The following is a 22,610-nucleotide window of genomic DNA, read 5'->3' as shown; positions in this document are numbered from 1 at the left end:
TATGCCCACCTTGGCTTCCCAAAGTGTTGGGATTACAGGCGTGAGCCACCACACCCAGCCCGGATATTTTTGAGACTCTAGCTCTGTTGCCCAGGCTGGAGTGAAGCAGTGCGATCTCGGATCACTGCAACCTCTGCTTCCCGGGCTCAAGTGACCCTCCCGCCTCAGCCTCCTGAATAGCTGGGATTTCAGGTGCATGCCACCACACCCAGTTAATTTTTGTATTTTCTTTTGGTAGACAGGGTTTTGTGATGTTGCCCAGGCTGCTCTCAAACTCCTGGGCTCAAGTGATCCACCTGCCTCAGTCTCCCAAAGTGCTGGGATTACAGGCATGAGCCACTGTGCCTGGCCTCTTCTATGCTTAAGAGCTTTGCCAGTCTCAAAACAGTTGGCCTTAGGGACTGCATATCCCAGAATGCAGTGATCACTGGCTTGTTCCTGACAAACAGGTAGTATTTTGCCCAATTTTTTATATTAATTACCTCGTAACTTCAGGAGGGTGGTAGTATCCCCATTACAAAAATGGAGAGGCTGGGCGTGGTGGGTCACGCCTGTAATCCCAGCACTTTGGGAGGCTGAGGTGGGTGGACCACCTGAGATCAGGAGTTCGAGACCAGCCTGGCCAACATAGTGAAACCCCATCTCTACTAAAAATACAAAAATTAGCCAGGCGTGGTGGCAGGCACCTGTAATCCCAGCTACTTGAGAGGCTGAGGCATGAGAATCACTTGAACCCAGGAGGCAGAGGTTGCAATGAGCCGAGATTGTGCTGCTACACTTCATCCTGGGGGATAGAGTGAGACTCTGTCTCTGAACAAAAAAAAAAGATGTTACTTTATATGCTAGACTTTTCCAATAGTATATCTTTAGGATCATACTAAATTGTTGGTAGCTTATTTGTTAAAGGTGGAATGTTAGGTTAAAATGTATTAATCTGAGGCCAGGCACAGTGGCTTACACCTGTAATCCCAGCAGTTTGGGAGGCTGAGGCAGGTGGATCACTTGAGGTCAGGAGTTCAAGACCAGCCTGACCAACATGGTGAAACCCTGTCTCTACTAAAAAATACAAAATTAGCCGGGTGTGGTGGCACATGCCTGTAATCCCAGCTACTTGGGAGGCTGAGGCAGGAGAATCACTTGAACCCGGGAGGCGGAGGTTGCAGTGAGCCGAGATTGCGCCATTGCATTCCAGCCTGGGCAACAAGAGCGAACTCTGTCTCAGAAAAAAAAAAAAAGTATTAATCTGAGATACACTTTAATTTTTTTGGTGTTACATCTTTGACAATCTAATAAATTCACATTCAGTTTCAGTGGGTTCATGTTATCTTAGTAATTCTTGAATGTCTTAAGAGTAAAGCTGACCACATTTGTATCTAAACTGTTTGCTTTGTTTATAGGATTTTAAACTGTCTACGGTTCTTAACCTCATCTGTTAAGTTCCCATGCCTGGAGAAGCTAATGCCAACTCATCATGTGATAATTCAATTTGTACAATAAATTATGAACCTGGAAAAGCTGGTTGTCTTTATTTACAAGATATCAAAAATATAAAAACTGTACAAAATGCAACAAAGGCAAAAACTGGCAGTGACTTGGTCTAAATCTTTTAGTTTCCCAAAGCAAGGCTCAGTACTGGAGGTAAGCAACTGAAATGTCTGTCTGACTTCAAGTGTACTAGGTTGTATTTAGCTGTTTTAGCTGAAGTAGAACATGGAAGCTAAATTTCACCTGGTTTATCGAGTGTTTGGGTGCACTCAAAACTCAACAGGTATATAAATTCAGATGTCAGTGGGTGGCTGTACTTCATCTAGATCTAAGAAAGGAACCCTACCTAGTTACATACATTCCACTAATCATGGGCCAAGAAAAAAAAAGTTAGCAGATCATTTAACATAGTTTTTGAGTGCCGTACAGTAACTACGTTTTTACAGCAGAAACATACATGCTTATAGGATTCTTCAGCTAAAATTCAAGATGATAGTATATTTCTGAATTTGAATCTTGAAGCAGGATGAATTATTGAAATCAACTTTTTTTCTAAATGTAATAAATTAAAATAGCATTTGAACAGAAAATGCATAGTTTCCACACAATCCAAAGCACCATAAATGTCCCCTCCATGATCATAATACCTCTTATTCAACTAACGGAAATTAGTCAAATGTGGTTGCTATAGAAACGTGGAACTGTCCCGTTCAGATTTTCCAAGCAGCATACTTCCAGATCCATATAGACAAAAACATTCTCTGTAGCTTAAATATTAATCACTGAGGTATTTGCTTTTAGTCTCCCTTTTTAAAAACAGTAGCTTCCAAAAGGTCTTTAATACCGATGGTTTATTGTGGACTATAAGCTCCTGCAGCTAGAACTAGGTTTCTTCGAGTAAAATGAAGGTGTACAACTGGTGTTGATTTGGTCATATATGTTCCCAACAATAACTCCTGTGAATTCTCAGGTAAATTTATATGCCCAGTGGCTGTAGTAAAGTCATCAGTCTCTAAATCTTCAAAGGCTTTGATAGCATCCCATAATCGAACTGTATTATCCATTGAACCTAAGAGGAAGTCAAAGGAAACCATTAGTTGCATCCATCATATTTACATTCGGACATTTTGTCCAGTACACTATGTATTTACTGTACATTTTGGGTGAAAAATCTAAACTTGACCAACAACTCTATTCCTTCCTAAGGAGCATTTCAAGTGGTACTTTAACCTGAGAAGTGATTCATGTAGGGTGACACTCTGGAATCATAGCTAAAGGGAAGTAAAACCTAAAACATAAGGACTTAGTATTGCAATCGTCAACACTGTTTCCTCTTAACATAGCATTTACCGTAAAGCCATTAATAGTCATTTACCTGATGCCAAAATTTCACCATCTCTACTAAACCTAAGTGAACAGACTGTATCAGTGTGGCCTTTTAATTCTCCAACCATCAAACCATGTCCAATATCCCAAAGAAGCACTCTGCCATCTGTTGCTCCTGTAGCCAGGAATCTCCCATTGGGAGAAAATGTCAAGGAATGAATTGGTCCCTAGAAAAAAGTTCATAGAAAGGATCAAACTAGGAAAATAAGACAAAATTTTAAAGTTTTGTAGTAAGAATGGTATCTTTAAAATTTATGTGTCACTTGTTTAAAAAATATTTTTATTTTGAAAGCAACCTTGGATGCTGGAATAATAAGAGTGTAAAATACCTTGTGTCCAGTGAAGATCCTTACACAGTTACCATTCAGGACGTCCCAGAGCCGCACAGTTCTGTCTGCAGAGCCCGTAGCAACATAATTAGAATTTGGATGGAATCTGGTACAATTCACATCAGCAAGATGGCCGGCAAATATTCTTAAAGGCTGATAGTGGTCTGTAGCCCAGAGCCTTTTATAAAGTTATTGAAAGCAAAAGATGACAATTAGTAGATAGCTGTGAAATGCCAAAAATCTATACAAAATAAATACAGAAACATCCATATGAAAAGTTAGTTCTGAGGGGAAGAAAAATGAGACTAACAGTCCTAAGAGTTCATCTGGTACAATTTTTTTTTTTTTTTAAGCTGAGGTCTTGGCCAGGCGTGGGGGCTCACGCTTGTAATCTTAGCACTTTGGGAGGCCGGGGCATGCAGATCACGAGGTCAGGAGTTCGAGACCAGCCAGACCAACATGGTGAAACCCCGTCTTTACTAAAAATACAAAAAATTAGCCGGGCATTGTGGCGCACGCCTGTAATCCCAGCTACTCAGGAAGCTGAGGCAGGAGAACTGCTTGAACCCAGGAGGTAGAGGTTGCAGTGAGCCGAGATGGCAACACTGCACTCCAGCCTGGGTAACAGAGCGAGACTCTGTCTCAAAAAAAAAAAAAAAAAATGCTGAGGTCTTGCTCTGTTGCCCAAGCTGAATTCAAACTCGGTTCCAGCAATCCTCCCACCTCAGCCTCCCCAGTAGCTGGGACTATAGGTGTGTACCACTGTAGCCAGCCAAAACTTAAGTTCTAGAACTCCAATTCTCTGTATATTCTTCTTCCTCCCCTATTCCTAGTCTAAACCACAGAAAAGTATTTCCCCCTAGTTCTGGCCACCAAATAGTTGTTTTGAGACAGTCTCACTCTGTCATCCAGGCTAGAATGCCGTGGTGCAATCTCGGCTCACTGCAACCTCTGCCTCCTGGGTTCAAGCAATTCTGCCTCAGCCTCCTGAGTAGCTGGGACTACAGGCACGTGCCACCACACCCTGCTAATGTTTGTTTTTTTTCAGTAGAGACAGGGTTTCGTCATGTTGGCCAGGCTGGTCTGGAACTTCTGGCCTCAAGTTATCTGCCCTCCTCGGCCTCCCAAAGTGCTGAGATTATAGGTGTGAGCCACTGCACCTGGCCAAATAGTTTCTAACCTGAACTACCTTAACCTCAACTTCTAAGCAGATGACAGAGAAACATAAAGGTGCTCACAGTGGTATGGAAGACAAGGTTAAGCATCTGATGGGGGTGGGAGGGAGGATTTAACTATCAAGATTTATATAGATGTAATTGCAGATATAATAATACTCCTGCCTCAATTTCTTTTCTTTTTTTTTTTTTTTTTTTTTGAGATGAAGTCTCACTCTTGTCCCCCAGGCTGCAATGGCGCGATCTCGGCTCACTGCAACCTCTGCCTCTCGGGTTCAAACGATTCTCCTGCCTCAGCCTCCTGAATAGCTGGGATTACAGGCGGCTACCACCACGCCCGGCTAATTTTTGTATTTTTAGTAGAGATGGGGTTTCACCATGTTGGCCAGGCTGGTCTCAAACTCTTGACCTCAGGTGATCCATCCACCTCGGCCTCCCAAAATGCTAGGATTACAGGCATGAGCCACTGCGCCCGGCTCCAATTTCAAATAAGTTATAAATGCAAAAGCTTCTCAGAAAGTTGATCCTCAAGAATGGAAGTGTAAATGAATTTGGCTGGCTGTGTAATTCCCAACAAGAAACCATTCTATTCATTGAATAGACCCAGTCATAAGATCACAGTGTTCTTACCGAGCTACTCGGTCATGGCCCCCTGACACAAAATAATATCCATATGGAGAAAATTGGGTGTCCCATACTGGATAGTTGTGTCCTTTATATCCCACCAAACAAGTAAATGTTTGAAGACTCCACAATCTAACAGTTCCGTCCTCTGAAGAGGAAAGCAGATAGTTCCTGAGAGAAGAAAAGGTGATATATTTGACTCCCAGAGTAACCTTTGGTCACCTGCCCAGTTTTATATACATTTGAATACATTAAATATTTTATATACATTTGAATATTTTATATACACTTGACTAAATTAAATATACCTAACATGCTACATCTCACTTTTAATTCATACACACAATTCACAGTAGGTATCAATCGAAAGAACTAACCAAACTAATGTTAACCCTGACACTCTACATATACCAAGCACCTAATGAATGAGGTAATATGATACAAAAACTTAGGGAAAATCACAGTTCTTCACAAGAAAAAAATACCAGGGGTAATTAACAAAGTATAGTCAAATAAGGTCAATTGAGAAAGTTTAAGAAATGTAATATGTCACTTAAAATTCAACAATTTTTGACCCTAAAATAAAGATGCTATTTTCCCATGCTGTGTAAGCTATGTAAGAATTAAAAAGGAAATGTCTTTTGAAGAAAAAAAAAACACTACAGACATGCTAATAATTCTCTACCTGTTTCAAGGATAAACACAAAAGGTTGATAGAAGGTTATTACAATTTTCACTGAAATCAGATGTTTCCCTCAAATAAAAATGTATCATCTGGCAAAACCTTACCAAGCAACAAAAAACCTAATTCTCAAAGTTTCATAATGATGAAACCTTGATGGATGGAAAGCTATTATCTTTTTTTCTTTTCTTCTTTTTTTGAGATGGAGTTTTGCTCTTATCACCCAGGCTGGAGTGCAGTGGTACAATCTCGGCTCATTGCAACCTCTGCCTCCCAGGTTCAAGTGACTTTCCTGCCTCGGCCTCCCAAGTAGCCAGGATTACAGGTGGGCGCCACCACACCCTGCTAATTTTTGTACTTTTAGTGGAGACGGGATTTCCCATGTTGGCCAGGCTGGTCTCAAACTCCTGATCTCAGGTGATGTGCCTGTCTTGGCCTCCCAAAGTGCTGGGATTACAGGCATGAGCCACCGTGCCCGGCCTGAAAGCTATTATCTATCCAAGGAATATACTGACGGTATTATGAATACAAAACGCCCTCCCCCCATTTTTACAGTGTTAGAGATCATGAAAAACAGGCAAATACCTATACACACAGGATGACATGGTAATCATATACCTAAAGGGAAGCAAACCAATTTCGAATTTCCTTTTTCATTTACTCTTAGTACTTTTGATTATAGAAAGATAAATCCTCAATTACTAGCTAATATGCCATTAATGTCAGGAATTTGTCTTAAATTTCATGAAGCAGCCAGAAGACACAATGCAGGGACCCAATGAAGCAATTCAACCCCTAATGGAGTTCTATAAAATTAAAGCTTTGGTTGGTTATTTACCATTGGGTAACAAATAAAAATAATTTAAAAAAAAAAAGAAAATATTAAAGCTAATTTTTAAAACCAGTAAGCCCTGAAACTGTGCATTTTGATTCTATAAATTTGAGTATACAGGCCGGGCACAGTGGCTCACGCCTGTAATCCCAGCACTTTGGGAGGCTGAGGTGGGCAGATCACCTGAGGTTGAGAGTTCAAGACCAGCCTGACCAACATGGAGAAACCCCATCTCTAATAAAAAAATAAAATTAGCCAGGTGTGGTGGTGCATGCCTGTAATCCCAGCTACTCAGGAGGCTGAGCCAGGAGAATCGCTTGAACCCAGGAGGCGGAGGTTGCGGTGAGCCGAGATCACGCCATTGCACTCCAACCTGGGCAACAAGAGCGAAACTCTGTCTCAAAAAAAAAAAAAAAGTGAGTATACATTAAATTGCTACCATGTACAAACACCAGGATTCAAAGATGAATTAGCAAATGGCAAGATTCCAAAAGATAATGAACGTCAGACAACCATGAGATTTTTATCAGAATTTTCCCAGCATTTGCATAATGTTTCCAGTAGTTAACTTTTATATAATTTCAATATAACATAGCAGTATTTAATTTTTATTGTTTGTATTTTACCTATCTGGACTGAAGCTGGCTCCATAGACAGGCCCACTGTGACCATACAAAATCTTCAACTCACTTGCTGTTTTCTCATCCATGATTCTTTCTAAGACATCATCTGATTCTTTGTCTATGAGACTAAGATCTAAAATGGTCCAGAAATATTGATGTTTTAAAAGTACATTCATCAAAACTTTTAAAGTAATCATATCACAGTTCAGGAGAGGAATTAACATTTGAAAATTTCCTCCTATATACCAACCACACTTTGCTAATCCCTCTAAATTAGGCAGTATCATCTCAGCGTGTAAGAGAAGAAACTGACGTTCAGAACAGATAATTTGCTAAAGTGCACACAGCTACTCAGTGTGGGAACCAGGACTGAAACTCAGTTTTGCCCACTATGCCACAGTGTTCCACAAAAATGAAAACTATGGGCCAGGCATGGTGGCTTACACCTGTAGTCTCAGAATTTTGGGAGGCCGAGGCGGGCAGATTGCTTGAGCCCAGAGGAATTCGAGACCAGCCTGGACAACATGGAGAAACCCTGTCTCTACAAAAAATAAAAAATTAGCCAACGTGGTTGCACACACCTGTAGTCCCAGCTTCTCAGGAGGCTGAAGGGGGAGGATCACTTCAGCCCAGGGATTAGAGGCTGCAGTGAGCCGTGATCATACCACTGCATTCGAGCCTGGGCAACAGAGTGAGACCCCATCTAAAAAAAATTTAAAAATTAAAAAAAAAAAACCTATGGAAATATTAAAATAATTTAAAATATATTGTTTTATTTAAATAATATTGTTAGTAAAAAACTTTATTTCAGGCCGGGTGTGGCAGCAGGAAAATCGCTTGAACCCGGGAGGCAGAGGTTGCAGTGAGCCACCTATAATTCCAGCACTTTGGGAGGCCAGACAGGTGGATCACCTGAGGTCAGGAGTTCGAGACCAGCCTGGCCAACATGGCGAAACCCTATCTCTACTAAAAATACAAAAATTACCTGGACATGGTGGTGGGCACCTGTAATCCCAGCTACTGGGGAGCTGGGGAGGCTGAGGCAGGAAAATCCCTTGAACCTGGGAGGTAGAGGCTGTAATGTGCCAAGACTGCACCACTGCACTCTAGCCTGGGTGACAGAGCAAGACTCTGTCTCAAAAAAACAAAAAGTAAAAAACTTTCAAATAAAATCCTGACCTTATTTGTTCTTTTTTAGCCATTTTTATGACTAAAACAGGAAGTACCATCCCTTATTTAAAGATTTTTTAAGATTTACAAGCAATCATAAAATGTTAGATTTTTAAGTTTTTTAGCTTAATACTCACTCATTCTACAGATGAGAAAACTGAGGCCTAAAGAAATTAAACCAGTCTAGCACCCCAGTCACTCCAAAGCTTTTCACTGTTGGGAATGTTAGAATCTTGAGTTAAAGTAAAATCAAGTGAATTTCTGTAAAGAACACAATCTCCTGTGTATTTTCCGTGGAATCAAGATTGGTATAGACTAATGGCAAGTTCACATTCCAAAAGGTCATCTCAGTTACCTGATGCTTGTTTGACACTACGAAGCTTTTTGGGTGTTACAGACCACACTCTGACAGTTGAATCTGCAAAACCTCCAGCAATCAGACTAGAATCATCAGTGACATCCACTGCAGTGAGACCCTGCCAATAAAAGGGTTAGACTAAACAATACTATTTTAGGGTATTTAGAGATAGGAAGCAAATGTTAATCATTTTCACACTCTACTAAATATATCCTCAATTCTCTATTTTAAAGAATATATAAAGACTTTTAAAATTCTTGATTTAAAATATTAGCCAAGCGCAGGGGCTCATGCCTGTAATCCCAACAATTTGGGAGGCTGAGGCAAGTGGATCACCTGAGGTTAGGAGTTCAAGACCAGCCTGGCCAACATGGTGAAACCCCATCTCTACTAAAAATACCAAAATTAGCCAAGCAGGGTGCTGGGCACCTGTAATCCCATCTACTTGTGAGGCTGACGCAAAAGAATCACTTGAACCCAGGAGGCAGAGGTTGCAGTGAGCCGAAATCGTGCCACTGCACTCCAGCCTGGGCGACAGAGTGAGACTCCAACTCAAAAAAAAAACAAAAACAAAAATAAAATATTAAGTTTGGCCGGGTGTGGTGGTTCACGCCTGTAATCACAGCACTTTAGGAGGCTGAGGCGGGTGGATTGCCTGAGCTCAGGAACTCAAGTCCCGCCTGACCAACCTGGTGAAACCCCGTCTCTACTGAAAATACAAAAATTAGCTGGGCGTGGTGGCTCATGCCTATAATCCCAGCTACTCAGGAGGCTGAGGCAGGAGAATCACTTGAACTGGGAGGCGGAGGTTGCAGTGAGCCCAAATCGCACCACCGCACTCCAGCCTGGGTGTCAGAGTGAGACTCCATCTCAAAAAATTAAATTAAATTAAAATAATGAAATAAAGTAAAGTTTATATAGCTAGGCACGGTGGCTCACGCCTGTAATCCCAGCACTTTGGGAGGCCGAGGTGGCCAGATCACTTGAGGTCAGGAGTTCAAGACCAGCCTGGGCAACACGGCAAAATCCTGTCTCTACTAAAAATACGAAAATTAGCCAGGCATGGTGGAGGGTGCCTGTAATCCCAGCTATTCAGGAGGCCGAGGCTGAGGCACAAGAATCGTTTGAATCCGGGAGGCAGAGGTTACAGTGAGCCGAGATCTCACCTCTGCACTCCACCCTAGGTGGCAGCACAAGACTCTGTCTCAAAAAAAAAAAAAAAAAAAAAAATTGATAAATAAGTTTACATAAGTACTTAAACCAAATTCAACAGAAATGAACCACAATTTGCTCCTCCTCAAAGGCTAGCAGAATTCTGATCAGTGAAACAAATGCCATTAAACATTGCCTTCTATCTATTCTGTGCAGTATCCAATTCTCTCTTCCTGAATGCTGTCTTTAAATTGTATTAAGAATTTAACGGCCAGGCGCGGTGGCTCATGCCTGTAATCCCAGCACTTTGGGAGGCTGAGGCAGGTGGATCACAAGGTCAGGAGATCGAGACCATCCTGGCTAACACGGTGAAACCCCGTCTCTACTAAAAATACAAAAAATTAGCCGGGCGTGGCGGCGTGCACCTGTAGTCCCAGCTGCTGGGGAAGCCGAGGCAGAAAAATGGCATGAACCTGGGAGGCGGAGATTGCAGTGAGCTGAGATTACGCCACTGCACTCCAGCCTGGGCGACAGAGCGAGACTCTGTCTCAGAAAAAAAAAAAAAAAAAAAAAGGAGTTTAAATAACGAAACTCCATTTTAGCTAATACATTTGTTTGTCTCTTAATGGTAAATCATCATCCTAAATGACTCTCCAGGCAGAAATCGCCCAATTTTTTTACCAACCTGGTAAGCATTGAGAAATGTATAGAAACAAATGGAGGGTAAGCAGTCTGGCCCAAGGCGCACTCGTTTGGTGGTTTCTTTCATATTCATTATCTTATCCAACTTATCTGAATCTTTCAACTCAGGAAGAGGGATTCTGTGAAAGAAAAAGAGAGTCAAAATTACCTTTTGACTATTAACAAACTTGAACTCTCTATAACATGTTGTCTCATACCTCCACACACAAGTTCCTGAAGTTTTTTCCTCACCTGTTCTGAGGTGGAGCATTGGGATCTTGTTTTTTGCTTTTGGATCCAATACTATCTTTTTTAGGCTTCTTCTTTTTAGGTTTTCCTTCTTCATTTTCTCCCTCTTCATCCTCATCATCCAAAGGTACCTCAATTTCTGGTTCTTTTAATAAACCAAAAAATACCTACAAGTCAAAAGAGCCAACATTTTTAAAATTATTTATTCATTAATACACCCATTTTACATCTTGATAGGATAAATCACAATTACAAAATAGTAATTTACACTCTGAGGCAGGGTTCTGTACTTGTCTACCCAATAGCCATTCTCCCCTTTTTCCTTACTAACAGAACCCTGATTTTATTGGAGTAGCAATGTGCTCAGTTAAATCATTTCTGTTCCCAGGCTCCCTTTCAGCTAGGATTGTCCATATAAGTATATTGGGTATGGTTGTATCAAAAAAATATTGTTTTCCTGATTAAAAAGGGAAAGCTTCAGCAGAGATATGCCTTTTGTCCTCCCCCTTCTTCCTTCTTGGAACGGAGCTGCAATGCTGAAACTGCAACAGCCATTTGTGAGCACAAAGAAGAAAGCCACATTCTAAAGATGATGGATCAGAAACCAGAAGGAGCCAGGGACCTTGATGGCACTGTGGAGCCTTCATGCCAGCCCTGGAGGGCCTTCCTCTGAAATTCATTTTATGGGAGAAAAATTGTTTCAGCCACTGCATTCAGGGTTCCATAAAATGCAACCATACCCAAATTGTCACATAAAAACATCAACCTTAGAACACAAAATTTTATATACAGTATAAAATTGTTTCCAAGCGGCCAGGTGCAGTAGCTCACGCCTGTTATCCCAGCACTTTGGGAGGCGGAGGCGGGTGGATCATCTGAGGTCAGGAGTTCGAGACCAGCCTGGCCAACATGGTGAAACCCTGTCTGTACTAAAGTAAATACAAAAATTAGCCGGGTGTGGTGGCGTGTGCCTCTAATCCCAGCTACTCGGGAAGCTGAGGCAGGAGAATCACTTGAACCCGGGAGGTGGAGGTTGCAGTGAGCTGAGATCACGCCACTGCACTCCAGCCTGGGTGACAAGAGCAAAACTCCGTCTCAAAACAAACATACAAAAAGAATTGTTTCCAAGCTAGCTATAAGAAAAATGTGTAACTTATGTAGATGGAAATGCTACAATTTTTCATAATCTGCATTACAGAGTTCTTAGGTTCATTCCCATACCTTTGATTTGTTTGCCTCTCGTTTAGCCTCTCCTGCCAAACTTCCCACCATCGCATCTATCTGTTGCTTACTACGCGGCATCCCATCAAAGATGTCAATGTAGAGGTGCTCCTGAACTATGTTCCATATCTGATTGTTCTGTTTCTCCTGAAGATGCCTCTTCAAGAGTTGGTACGAGTCACGGGAAATACGCAGAACAAATTTACTTGTTCGAAAATCCAACATGGTCTCATTCCCTTTCATGTGTTCCTTTTTGGTAAGACTAGATAATACTCGTAGGTCATCCTGGTAATAACATTCCTGATCTCCATGGAACCTGTTTCAGTGATTTTAAAAAGTCATTTTTCAATGTAATCATTAAGGGATCTGCCTTTCCCCCATATACTTATAAACCATCCCAGAATATTTTCAATGTAGTAGTCTAAATAATCCTGAACTGAGCTGTAGGATAAGAAGTAACTCATTTCAAAATGACTATAATTCAGTTTCTGAATTTATTCTAAAAATGAACAAATGTAATTCTCTAATGAAATGTATCACAAACATTTTAAGAAAAGAACTTAAATATCCTAAGTGAAAAATAATATACCCACCATTGGTAGACAGTTTCTTTAGAATGGAGACATTTAAAAGAAACTGGTAGACATTTGAAAATATAAGAACCCTTGCTTTACTAAATGTTATGGTTTCTCAAAACCCACTTTTAAAAGTTTTATTATGAAAATTTCAAAGGTATACAAAAGTATAATGAACTCAATGTACACAGTACTCAGCATCTCAACAATAATCAATACATAACATTCTCATAAAACCCATCATTTTTAATGATTTCCTATATTCATTGGAAACATATACCAGACATTTTTAAAATATCAATACTTTAATATGATCACTAAACAACAAAGTGGAAGTACTCATTGTTGATACCAAACAATGAGTACTTCCACTTACTCACTATTACCAAAGACAATAAAATAAAGCCTTTAGCCTTGATAACAACTAGTAAACTTAAATGTACTTTTGTTTTTACAACTCTTAATTTTCCTAAAAAAGTAAAATTAAAGACAATATATTTGGCATTCACTAAAAACAGCAATCAATCCAAAAACATTTTTAAAACAATAACTAAACATATTAGGGCTCCAGCTCTGATAAACACATAGCCAACAGATTTCTAAACTGTTAACTATGTTACCCCATTACAACTCATCAATATATGATCTAAGATTCGAATAAAATTAGAAATCTCAGCCTCTTATATCAGTAACTGCCCATTATCCTCCTGTGGTGATGGGGTCCTGGCAAGCGGTGAGACTGTCCATAATGGGAAGACAGAGAATCCCCTATGATATTCCAGCTTCCTATGTGGGGAGACAGCTACACCATGAGACTGGAAGAGCAAAAAGGTTTTTCCTTCTTTTTTAGAGACAGGTTCTTGCTCTGAAGCCTAAGCTGGAGTGCAGTGGTTCAATGCAGTCTCAAACTACTGGGCTCAGGGGTTCCTCCTGCCTCAGTCTCCCGACTAGCTAGGACTGCTGTGCCACCATACTCCACTAATTTTTGTTTACGCAATCTCAGCTCACTGCAACCTCCACCTCCAGGGCTCAAGCAATTCTCATGCTTCAGCCTCCTGAGCAGCTGGGACTACAGGCACGCGCCACCATGGCCAGCTAATCTTTTGTATTTGAGTAGAGATGGGGTTTCACCATGTTGGCCAGGACGGTCTCGAACTCCCAAGCTCAGGCAATCTGCCCGCCTTGGCTTCTCAAAGTGTGGGATTACAGGCATGAGCCACTGTGCCCGGCTCAATTTTTGTTTACTTTTTGTAGAAGCAGGATCTCGCTCTTTTGCCCAGGCTATGTTTTTGATTTTTTAAGTGACAGTGTCTACGTTGCCAAGGATGGAGTGTTTAGATGACAGTACTTTAAAGAGAAATTAGCTTCTAGAGTAGAAGTTCTGTCATCAGCCTTTCTTTTTTTTTTCAAAAGCACTTGGCTACAGAACATTTTGCTTTATATACTTCCTATTAGGCATCCTAGTATAATGAATTTACTATAATGGCATAGAAGCCAGGGGTGCTAAGTTCTACTGTTCCTCTATTACTACTACCCTGTGTTAAGTGATAAATCTTGACTTCAGGCTCTACTGCTTGTATTAAACATTTCTCATTCAGGCCAGGCCCGGTGGCTCACACCTGTAATCCCAGCACTTTGGAAGGCCAAGGTGGGCAGATCACCTGAGGTCGGGAGTTCAAGACCAGCCTGACCAACATGAAGAAACCCTGTCTCTATTAAAAATACAAAATTAGCCAGGCATGGTGATGCATGCCTGTAATCCCAGCTACTTGGGAGGCTGAGGCAGGAGAATTGCTTGAACCTGGGAGGTGGAGGTTGCAGTGAGCCGAGATGGCACCACTGCATGCCAGCCCGGGTGACAAGAGCAAAACTCCATCTCAAAAAAAAAAAAAAAAAAAAAAATTTATTCACACTGCTAAGCACGGCCTCCTTTTTTTTTTTTTGAGATGGACTTTCACTCATCACCAAGGCTGGAGGGTAATGGCGCAATCTCAGCTCACTGCAACCTCCGCCTCCCGGATACAAGTGATTCTCCTGCCTCGGCCTCCCAAGCAGCTGGGATTACAAGTGTCCGCCACCACGCCCGGCTAATTTTTGTATTTTTAGTAGAGACAGGGTTTTGTTATGTTGCCCAGGCTGGTCTCGAACTCCTGACCTCAGGTGATCTGCCCACCTCAGCCTCCCAAAGTGCTGGGATTACAGGCATGAGCCACCACACCTGGCCTGCCTCCTTCTTAAATACTCCTTTCCCTTGGCTTCTATAACTCAACTCTCCCCTGGTTTTCTTCCTGTGTATCTCTTCTACTTGGCCATTAAATTTGGAGCTCCTTGGGCCTAGCCCACTGACTGACTTATTTCATACTATCCCCTAGTCAACCTCATCCATATCCATCAATATTGCATACAACTCCAATTAATAGTTCTAGTCCCTACCTCTCTTCTGAGCTCTCATATATCATCTACCTATCAACTTGACATTTCTTAAATGAGTCAAAGGCATATTCAAATCAGAACTCAAAATTATTCCAAGGCCTGACAAATCAAGTCCTCTTCTAGGGTTTTCTGTGTCAGGAATTGGCTCCCCTATCCAGCTAGAGCGGCCAGAAAACTGGAGATTTCAATGATATCTCCATCTCTCTCACTTCCATAGCTAATCTATCAAGTGTCTCATGACTTTGTCTACTTCTCTTCACCTCCACCACAACCTAGTCCAGTGTTTCTCAACAAGGGTGCTACTAGCATTTTGGGCAGGATAATTCTTTGTAAAGTGGGACTACCTAGGTGCATATATTAGAACATTTAGTATTCCTGCTCCTCCGCCCAGTCATTATGACAACCAAAAATGCCTCCACACATTTTCTCTTTTTTTTTTTTTTTTTTTGAGACAAGGTCTCACTCTTGTCATCTAGGCTAGAGTGCACAGATGTAATCTCAGCTCACTGCAACCTCCATCTCCCAGGTTCAAGCGATTCTCCAGCCTCAGCCTCCCAAATAGCTGGGATTACAGGAGTGAGCTACCACACCCAGCTAATTTTTGCATTTTTTTGAAGAGACTGGGTCTCACCAGGCTGGTCTCAAACTCCTGAGGTCAGAGTGATCCACCCGCCTCAGCCTCCCAAAGTGCTAGGATTAAAGGCGTGAGCCGCAGCGACGGGCCACCTCTACACATTTTCAAATGGTCTAGCGGAAGGAGCAATTCCACCTCCAGTTGAGAACTACTGCAATAACTTCCAAAACTTGTCCCTATAGTCATTCTATCCTCCATTTGTTTTCCCCACTGCATAAAGGTCCTTTCAAAGTATATATCTAATAGTGACAAGGTCCTTTAATGACTCTGTAGCAGAAATGACTCTGTAGCAAAAAGGCTTCACTCTCCCCAAATATCCATTTTTCCTGGCTTCCTCCATAAAAGAAAACCTGAATATCAGCTGGGCACATAGACGCCTAGGTAAAGACCATATTTCTTATTTCCCTTGTAGCTAGGTGTGGCCACTGACTGTTAAGATATAAAAGGAAGAAGTGTGTGAAGTTTCCGTGTGCCCTACCTGCTGACTGGCACACTGATGTGACTGCTTAGAGCAGGAAAACCATCTTATGCCACCAGGTGGAAATTGCATGAAAAGCATGGGAGAGCAACGAGACTGAGGGAGCTTGGGGCCCTGGTAATGAAGAACCCACCACACCAATCCCGAATGTCCCACCTTTATGAGAAAAATAAATAAACTTTTATTGTATTTAAACCTCTGTTGTTTGGGTTCTCAGTTACTCTTATTCTAATCTAATCCTAACACTGCTTCTTAGTTTTCTTAAGATAAAGGCAAAAATAAACTTTTATTTATGCCATTGTTGATGAGTTTTCAGTGACTCTCAACGAAATCTAATCCTACCCAATACAACTCCCTACTGCTCTTAGGATAAACAAAGACCCTCAACATGGCCCAAAAACCTGCCTATTCTTTTTTTTCAATGCCTTCACTTTAACAATAGAACCTGCCTACTGTTCCAGTCCCTAACCAATTCCCAGCTTCATGGTATACCACACCCCCATCCCATTCTCTGCTCCAGCTACCCTGGCCATCTTTCAGCCTCTGTACCTACCAGGATCCTTCCCACCAGAGAGCTTTTACACATGCTTTTCCCTCTTCTCTTCATCTGGTTAACTCCTACCTAATCTTCAGATCTCAGATCTCACTTCAAGTATCATTTCCTCTGGAAGCCTTCTCTGACTTCTCCAGCTAGATTAAACCCCACATTTTAAGTTCTCATAGCCTCAGGTACCTCTCCTTCACAACGTACTTTTTAAGTCTCAGTCTTACATTTTTGTGGTTACAGATGTGAACATATATGCACGTACACACACACTACGTGTGTATATATATGTAAAAATTTACATACTTCTCAAAGAATGACTTTGCTTCATTCTCATGTTGATTGTAGACTAGCTCCAAGTACATGTGCACAAACAGAGGATAAAAGAGTTGGGATAACTCTGCCCGATGGCAGTCCAGGGAACATTCAATGAAGTGTTTCAGTCCACTATAGTATTCTTCATACATTGTGGGATCTCCTTGTTGGTTGTAGGCTGACAACACGGCACTGACATCTGGCTGGTCTTCCACAGCAACACTTCCAACTATTTAAAAAACAAAAAACTTTTAAGAAAATGACCTATTATGACCATGTGACTATGGCTGTATTGTTAAGGCCCAGAGGTGAGTTGTTTCTCAGATTGTTGTCTCTTTCTTCCCACTGTCTCTTCCTCAACACAATCACATAATATTTTTTTTTTTTTTTTTTTTTTTGAGAGGGAGTCTCGCTCTGTCGCTAGGCTGGAGTGCAGTGGGGAGATCTCGGCTCACTGCAACCTCCACCTCGCAGGCGAGTGTCTTGCCTCAGCCTCCCAAGTAGCTGGGACTACAAGCGTGCGCCACCATGCCCAGCTAATTTTCATATTTTCAGTAGAGACAGGGTTTCATCATATTGGCCAGGATGGTCTCGATCTCTTGACCTTGTGATCCTCCCGCCTCGGCCACCCAAAGTGTTGGAATTACAGGCATGAGGCACCGCACCTGGCCCACATAGTTGTTTTTTTTTTTTTCTTTTCCTTTTGAGATGGAGTTTCACTCTTGTCGCCCAGGCTGTAGTGCAATGGCACCATCTCGGCTCACTGCAACCTCCCCATCTCGAGTTCAAGTGATTCTCCTGCCTCAGCCTCCTGAGTAGCTGGGATTACAGGCATGCACCACTATGCCCAGCTAATTTTTGTATTTTTAGTAGAGATGGGGTTTCACTATGTTGGCCAGGCTAGTCTCAAACTCTGACCACAGGTGATCCACCTGCCTCCCAAAGTGCTGGGATTACAAGTAAGAGCCGCCGGGTGCGGTGGCTCCCGCCTGTAATCCCAGCACTTTGGGAGGCCGAAACAGGTGGATCACAAGGTCGGGAGATTGAGGCCATCCTGGCTAACACAGTGAAACCCCGTCTCTACTAAAAACACAAAAAATTAGCCAGGCGTGGTAGTGGGCGCCTATAGTCCCAGCTACTCAGGAGGCTGAGGCAGGAGAATGGCGTGAACCCGGGAGGCGGAGGATGCAGTGAACCGAGATCACGCCACTGCACTCCAGCGTGGGTGACAGAGCGAGACTCCATCTCAAAAAAAAGAGTACGAGCCACCGTGCCCAGCCATAATCTTTTAATGGAATTTTTTTCACTTGTTTCAGTCACCCAAACCGAAACCCGTCAGCACATCCATATCTTAAGATAACAATAACAGGCCAACACGGTGGCTCACACCTGTAATCCCAGCACTTTGAGAGGCTGAGGCGGGCAGATCACAAGGTCAGAAGTTCGAGACCAGCCTGGCCAACACGGTGAAACCCCGTCTCTACTAAAAATACAAAAATTAGCTGGGTGTGATGGGATGTGCCTGTAATCCCAGCTACTCAGAAGGCTAAGGCACGAGAATCACTTGAACCCAGGAGGCAGAGGTTGTAGTGAGCCAAGACCGTGCCACTGCACTCCAGCCTGGTGACAGAGCAAGACTCCGTCTCAAAAAAACAAGCAAACAACAAAAAAAAAAACAATAACAAGGAGTCAGTATTTCTCCTGGAACTACCTTATGTAAAAGACAAATTGTATAAAAGATGATATGTGCAAATCAAACAACTAAATTAACTTTCTCTCAATGCTCTGTGCAAATGGCACCCACCACGACTAAGCCATGCACTGCAGTAACATTCCCAGCTCTCTGAGCCACCCAAGCACTGTGTAACATTCTTGTAACATATCCTATCCTGTGTTCCCTTCACATTATATACATCTCTTACCCTTTATAAAATATAAGTACTTAACGGTGGGAAGGACCATGCCTTATTTATATCTTCAAAAGATAGTTATATGCTTACGACAATTTCCATAACCACCATTTCAAAACAGAAAACGTAAGTATTTATTGGTAATACAGCACCACCTAACAATACATCTGTCAATTAAATCAGAATTTGGTTGTTGGAAATTTTTGTAAGTTGCCATTATAGTACACTTTGCTGTTTACTGCACAAATGTGATAATTTCTTTGGTTACTCTGATGGCCTCTTTTACTGATTTCTCAGTTATGATCTATAATTAGGTCAAGTTTCTGAAGAGATCTGAGATTACAGCAAAATAACCAACAATATAATTCATCTTATAGTTCATTCACAAAATTCAACATTCAAAAAAGATTTCTTTTTTTTTTTTTTTTTTTTGTAAAGACGGAGTTTTGCTCTGTCACCCATGCCAGAGCGCAATGGCTTGATCTCGGCTCACTGCAACTTCTGCCTCCTGGATTAAAGTGGTTCACCTGCCTCAGCCTCCTGATTAGCTGGGACAACAGGCACATGCCACCATGCCCAGCTAATTTTTTTGTATTTTTAGTAGAGATGGGGTTTCACCATGTTGGCCAAGCTGGTCTTGATCTCCTGACCTCAAGTGATCCACCCGCCTCGGCCTCCCAAAGTGCTGGGACTACAGGCGTGAGCCACCGCGCCCAGCCTTCAATCACATCTGCACACATTTCTATTTATGGATTACAATGAGGTATGAATACAATGCTATGTATGAATACTTCATTTCTGGCAATGCTGCAAAAATTAGGCGTCATACAGACTAATTTGGCTAAAAGCTCTGCACTGGGTAATTCAATAAACATTTATTGTTAGCTCAGGATCACCTTTGAGACCTTATATTGTATATGAGTTTTACTGCATGGATTTGTGACAACAGTTGCTGGGAGAAAGGAGGGGCTCAGGTTTCAGGGACATATACAGAGGCATAAACTTATCCATACCAAACATTTTACATATATATATTATAAGTGCCTCAAGTGGCCGGGCACGGTGGCTCATGCCTGTAATCCCAGCACTTTGGGAGGCCAAGGCAGGTGGATCACAAGGTCAGGAGATCGAGACCATCCTGGCTAACACGGCGAAACCCCGTCTCTAATAAAAATACAAAAAAAATTAGCCAGGCGTGGCGTCACGCGCCTGTGGTCCCAGCTACTCGGGAGGCTGAGGCAGGAGAATCGCTTGAACCTGGGAGGCGGAGGTTGCAGTGAGCCAAGATCACACCACTGCACTCCAGCCTGGCCGACAGAGCGAGACTCCATCAAAAAAAAAAAAAAAAAAAAAGCCTCATAACCACTCATTTAAAAGAGAGAGGAAATTCAACATGAGAATGACTTGCCTCCTGACAATATTAATGTAAAAAAAAAATTTTTTTTTTTTTTTTGAGACAGAGTCTCGTTCTATCACCCAGGTTGGAATGCAGTGGCGCCATCTTGGCTCACTGCAACCTCGGCCTCCCAGGATCAAGTGATTCTCCTGCCTCAGCCCCTCAAGTAGCTGGGATTACAGGCATGCGCCACCACGCCCGGCTAATTTTTGTATTTCTAGTAGAAAGGGGGTTTCGCCATGTTGGCCAGGCTGGTCTCAAACTCCTGACCTCAGGTGATCCACCCGCCTCAGCCTCCCAAAGTGCTGAGATTTACAGGCATGAGCCACCACGCCCGGCCAACATGAAGGTAAAAAAAATTAAAAAGTAAAAAAATAATGGCAATCAGCATCACACAAGTAAATGCAGCAAAGACAAAAAGGGCTGTCCAATGCCCATGCCTAAACACATGGCTCTCAAGCTGCCATATGTCAATACTCCTTAGAAGCACTTATTCAAAAGTGAAGATTCCCAGATTCCACCTCTAGAGGACCTGATTCACTAAGTCTGAAGTGATGCCCAGGAACCTGCATCCTCCAAAGACTTAACACTGGTGGTTCTCAGCCCATATATATTTTTAAAGTTTCAGCTGGGTGCGGTGGCTCATGCCTGTAATCCCAGCACTTTGGGACGCCGAGGTGGGTGGATCCCGAGGTCAGGAATTCAAGACCAGCCTGAGCAATATGGCGAAACCCCATCTCTACTAAAAATATTTTTTTAAAAATAAGCCGGGCGTGGTGACGCGTGCCAGTAGTCCCAGCTACTCGGGAGGCTGAGGCAGGAGAATCGCTTAAATCCGGGAGGCAGAGGTTGCAGTGAGCTAAGATCACGCCACTGTACTCCAGCCTGGGCGACAGAGCAAGACTCCGTCTCAAAAAAAAAAAAAAAAAAGAAAAAGAAAAAACTTTTCAACTTTTAGCTGAGATTCAGGGGGTACATGATGTGCAGGACTGTTACAAGTGTATATTGTATGGCGGCCGGGCGCGGTGGCTCACGCCTGTAAATCCCAGCACTTTGGGAGGCCGAGGCAGGTGGATCATCTGAGGTCAGGATTTCGAGACCAGGCTGACCGACATGGTGAAAGCCCGCCTCTACTAAAAATACAAAAATTAGCTGGGCTTGGCAGTAGGAGCCTGTAGTCCCACCTACTCGGGAGGCTGAGGCAGGATAATCGCTTGAACCTGGGAGGCGGAGGTTGCAGTGAGCCGAGGTCGCACCACTGCACTCCAGCCTGGGCAACAGAGCAAGTCTCCGTCTCAAAAAAAAAAAAAAAAAAAAATTATATAAAATATTTATTAACACATCTTTTAAGAGGAACTAAAGAAATAAAGAGAGAATAAAGTACTTATAGTACCTAAAGTACGCTAGTACGAAACCGTACAAACACTGTTAGTGTCATGCGGACCTGCCCAAGGCTCAAAAGCCCAAATGAGAGGAAAGGGACCAAAAGCGTGAAGGTCCCCGCCTCTCCGCGCTCACCTTCCCCATACATCCCTCTGCTCAACAGCTCTCCTCAGCCTCTCGCTGGAACTGACAGCTCGGAAGGGGGTTTGACTGCGCAGCCGGCGCACTAGAGAAAGGGGCGGGCATGTGGCCCTAGAGGCGGGCCCAGGAAATTCAAAACAAGCCCGCAGAGGTGCAGGCCTGCCAGCCCCTGCCTTACCGGCTTGCTCCCCTTCGCGGCGGCCGTGCCTACCCGGGACCCCACGGCTCACCTTTACCCGGAGCCGCAGGACCTGAGGCTGAACCTGAGACGACCGTGGCCCCCGAAGCGCCAGTGCCCGGAGGGTCGGGGGCCGCAGGGCCAGGGGCCGAGGCGGTCACCCGGCTGAGAAGCGCGCTGGTCACCTCAGCGCCGGCGCTGTCCACCTCTCCCGGGGCTCCGGAGCCCGCTACTGCCTCCTCCAGCAGCCGGGCCTCACGGCGCAGCGCCTCTTCGGCCTCGCGGAGGTTGCTCTGCCGTAGGAACTGCAGGACGGCCAGTAGAGTCTGTCGGTCGTGCGGAGCGCCGGCGTCCGGAGCAGCAGCAGGCACCGGGGCCGCCCCCGCCGGGGCAGCGGCGGAGACAGCCACCGTGGGCTTGGGGGTCCCGCCATCCCCGCCAGTGGACGACGACGCCGCAACGTTCCCGCCGCCGCCGTTGGGGCCGTTGTTGGTAGTGCCGCCGCTACCCTCGCCTGCGCCGTCCCCCGCCTGCGGAGGTAGCAGCGTTGGCGGTCCCTCAGGCTCTAGCTTGACCGCCACCTCCGTCTGCTCCTCCGCCAGCGCCGCCATCTTGCGGCTGAGCCACCTCGCGCCGTCAAGCGTGATTGCATTTTC

The 22,610-nt window shown here is 43.4% G+C and overlaps 2 protein-coding genes across 4 annotated transcripts in view; one reads left to right on the top strand and one right to left on the bottom strand.

Moving 5' to 3' along the window:
- ATP5MK (ATP synthase membrane subunit k) overlaps positions 1–1,514 on the top strand; it is a 7,552-nt gene extending 6,038 nt beyond the window's left edge. For all 3 annotated transcript variants that reach the window (XM_002821117.6, XM_054522792.2, XM_054522791.2), the window contains exon 4: positions 1,398–1,514. The gene's annotated coding sequence lies outside the window, so the exon portion shown is untranslated. The remainder of the gene's footprint in view (positions 1–1,397) is intronic.
- TAF5 (TATA-box binding protein associated factor 5) lies at positions 1,499–22,610 on the bottom strand. Its single transcript, XM_002821116.5, has 11 exons — positions 22,007–22,610; positions 16,938–17,175; positions 11,968–12,283; positions 10,750–10,913; positions 10,502–10,637; positions 8,662–8,782; positions 7,140–7,269; positions 5,006–5,170; positions 3,201–3,378; positions 2,861–3,038; positions 1,499–2,554 (listed from the first exon to the last, which is right to left on the bottom strand). The coding sequence occupies exons 1-11, from the start codon at positions 22,563–22,565 to the stop codon at positions 2,337–2,339; spliced, it is 2,403 nt and encodes an 800-aa protein (XP_002821162.3). The 5' UTR covers positions 22,566–22,610; the 3' UTR covers positions 1,499–2,336.

The sequence above is a fragment of the Pongo abelii genome, chromosome 8, assembly GCF_028885655.2.
Source record: "Pongo abelii isolate AG06213 chromosome 8, NHGRI_mPonAbe1-v2.0_pri, whole genome shotgun sequence".
Taxonomy (NCBI): domain Eukaryota; kingdom Metazoa; phylum Chordata; class Mammalia; order Primates; family Hominidae; genus Pongo; species Pongo abelii.
Note: the sequence above shows the minus strand (reverse complement) of the source record. Positions and strands in the feature narration are given on the sequence as shown.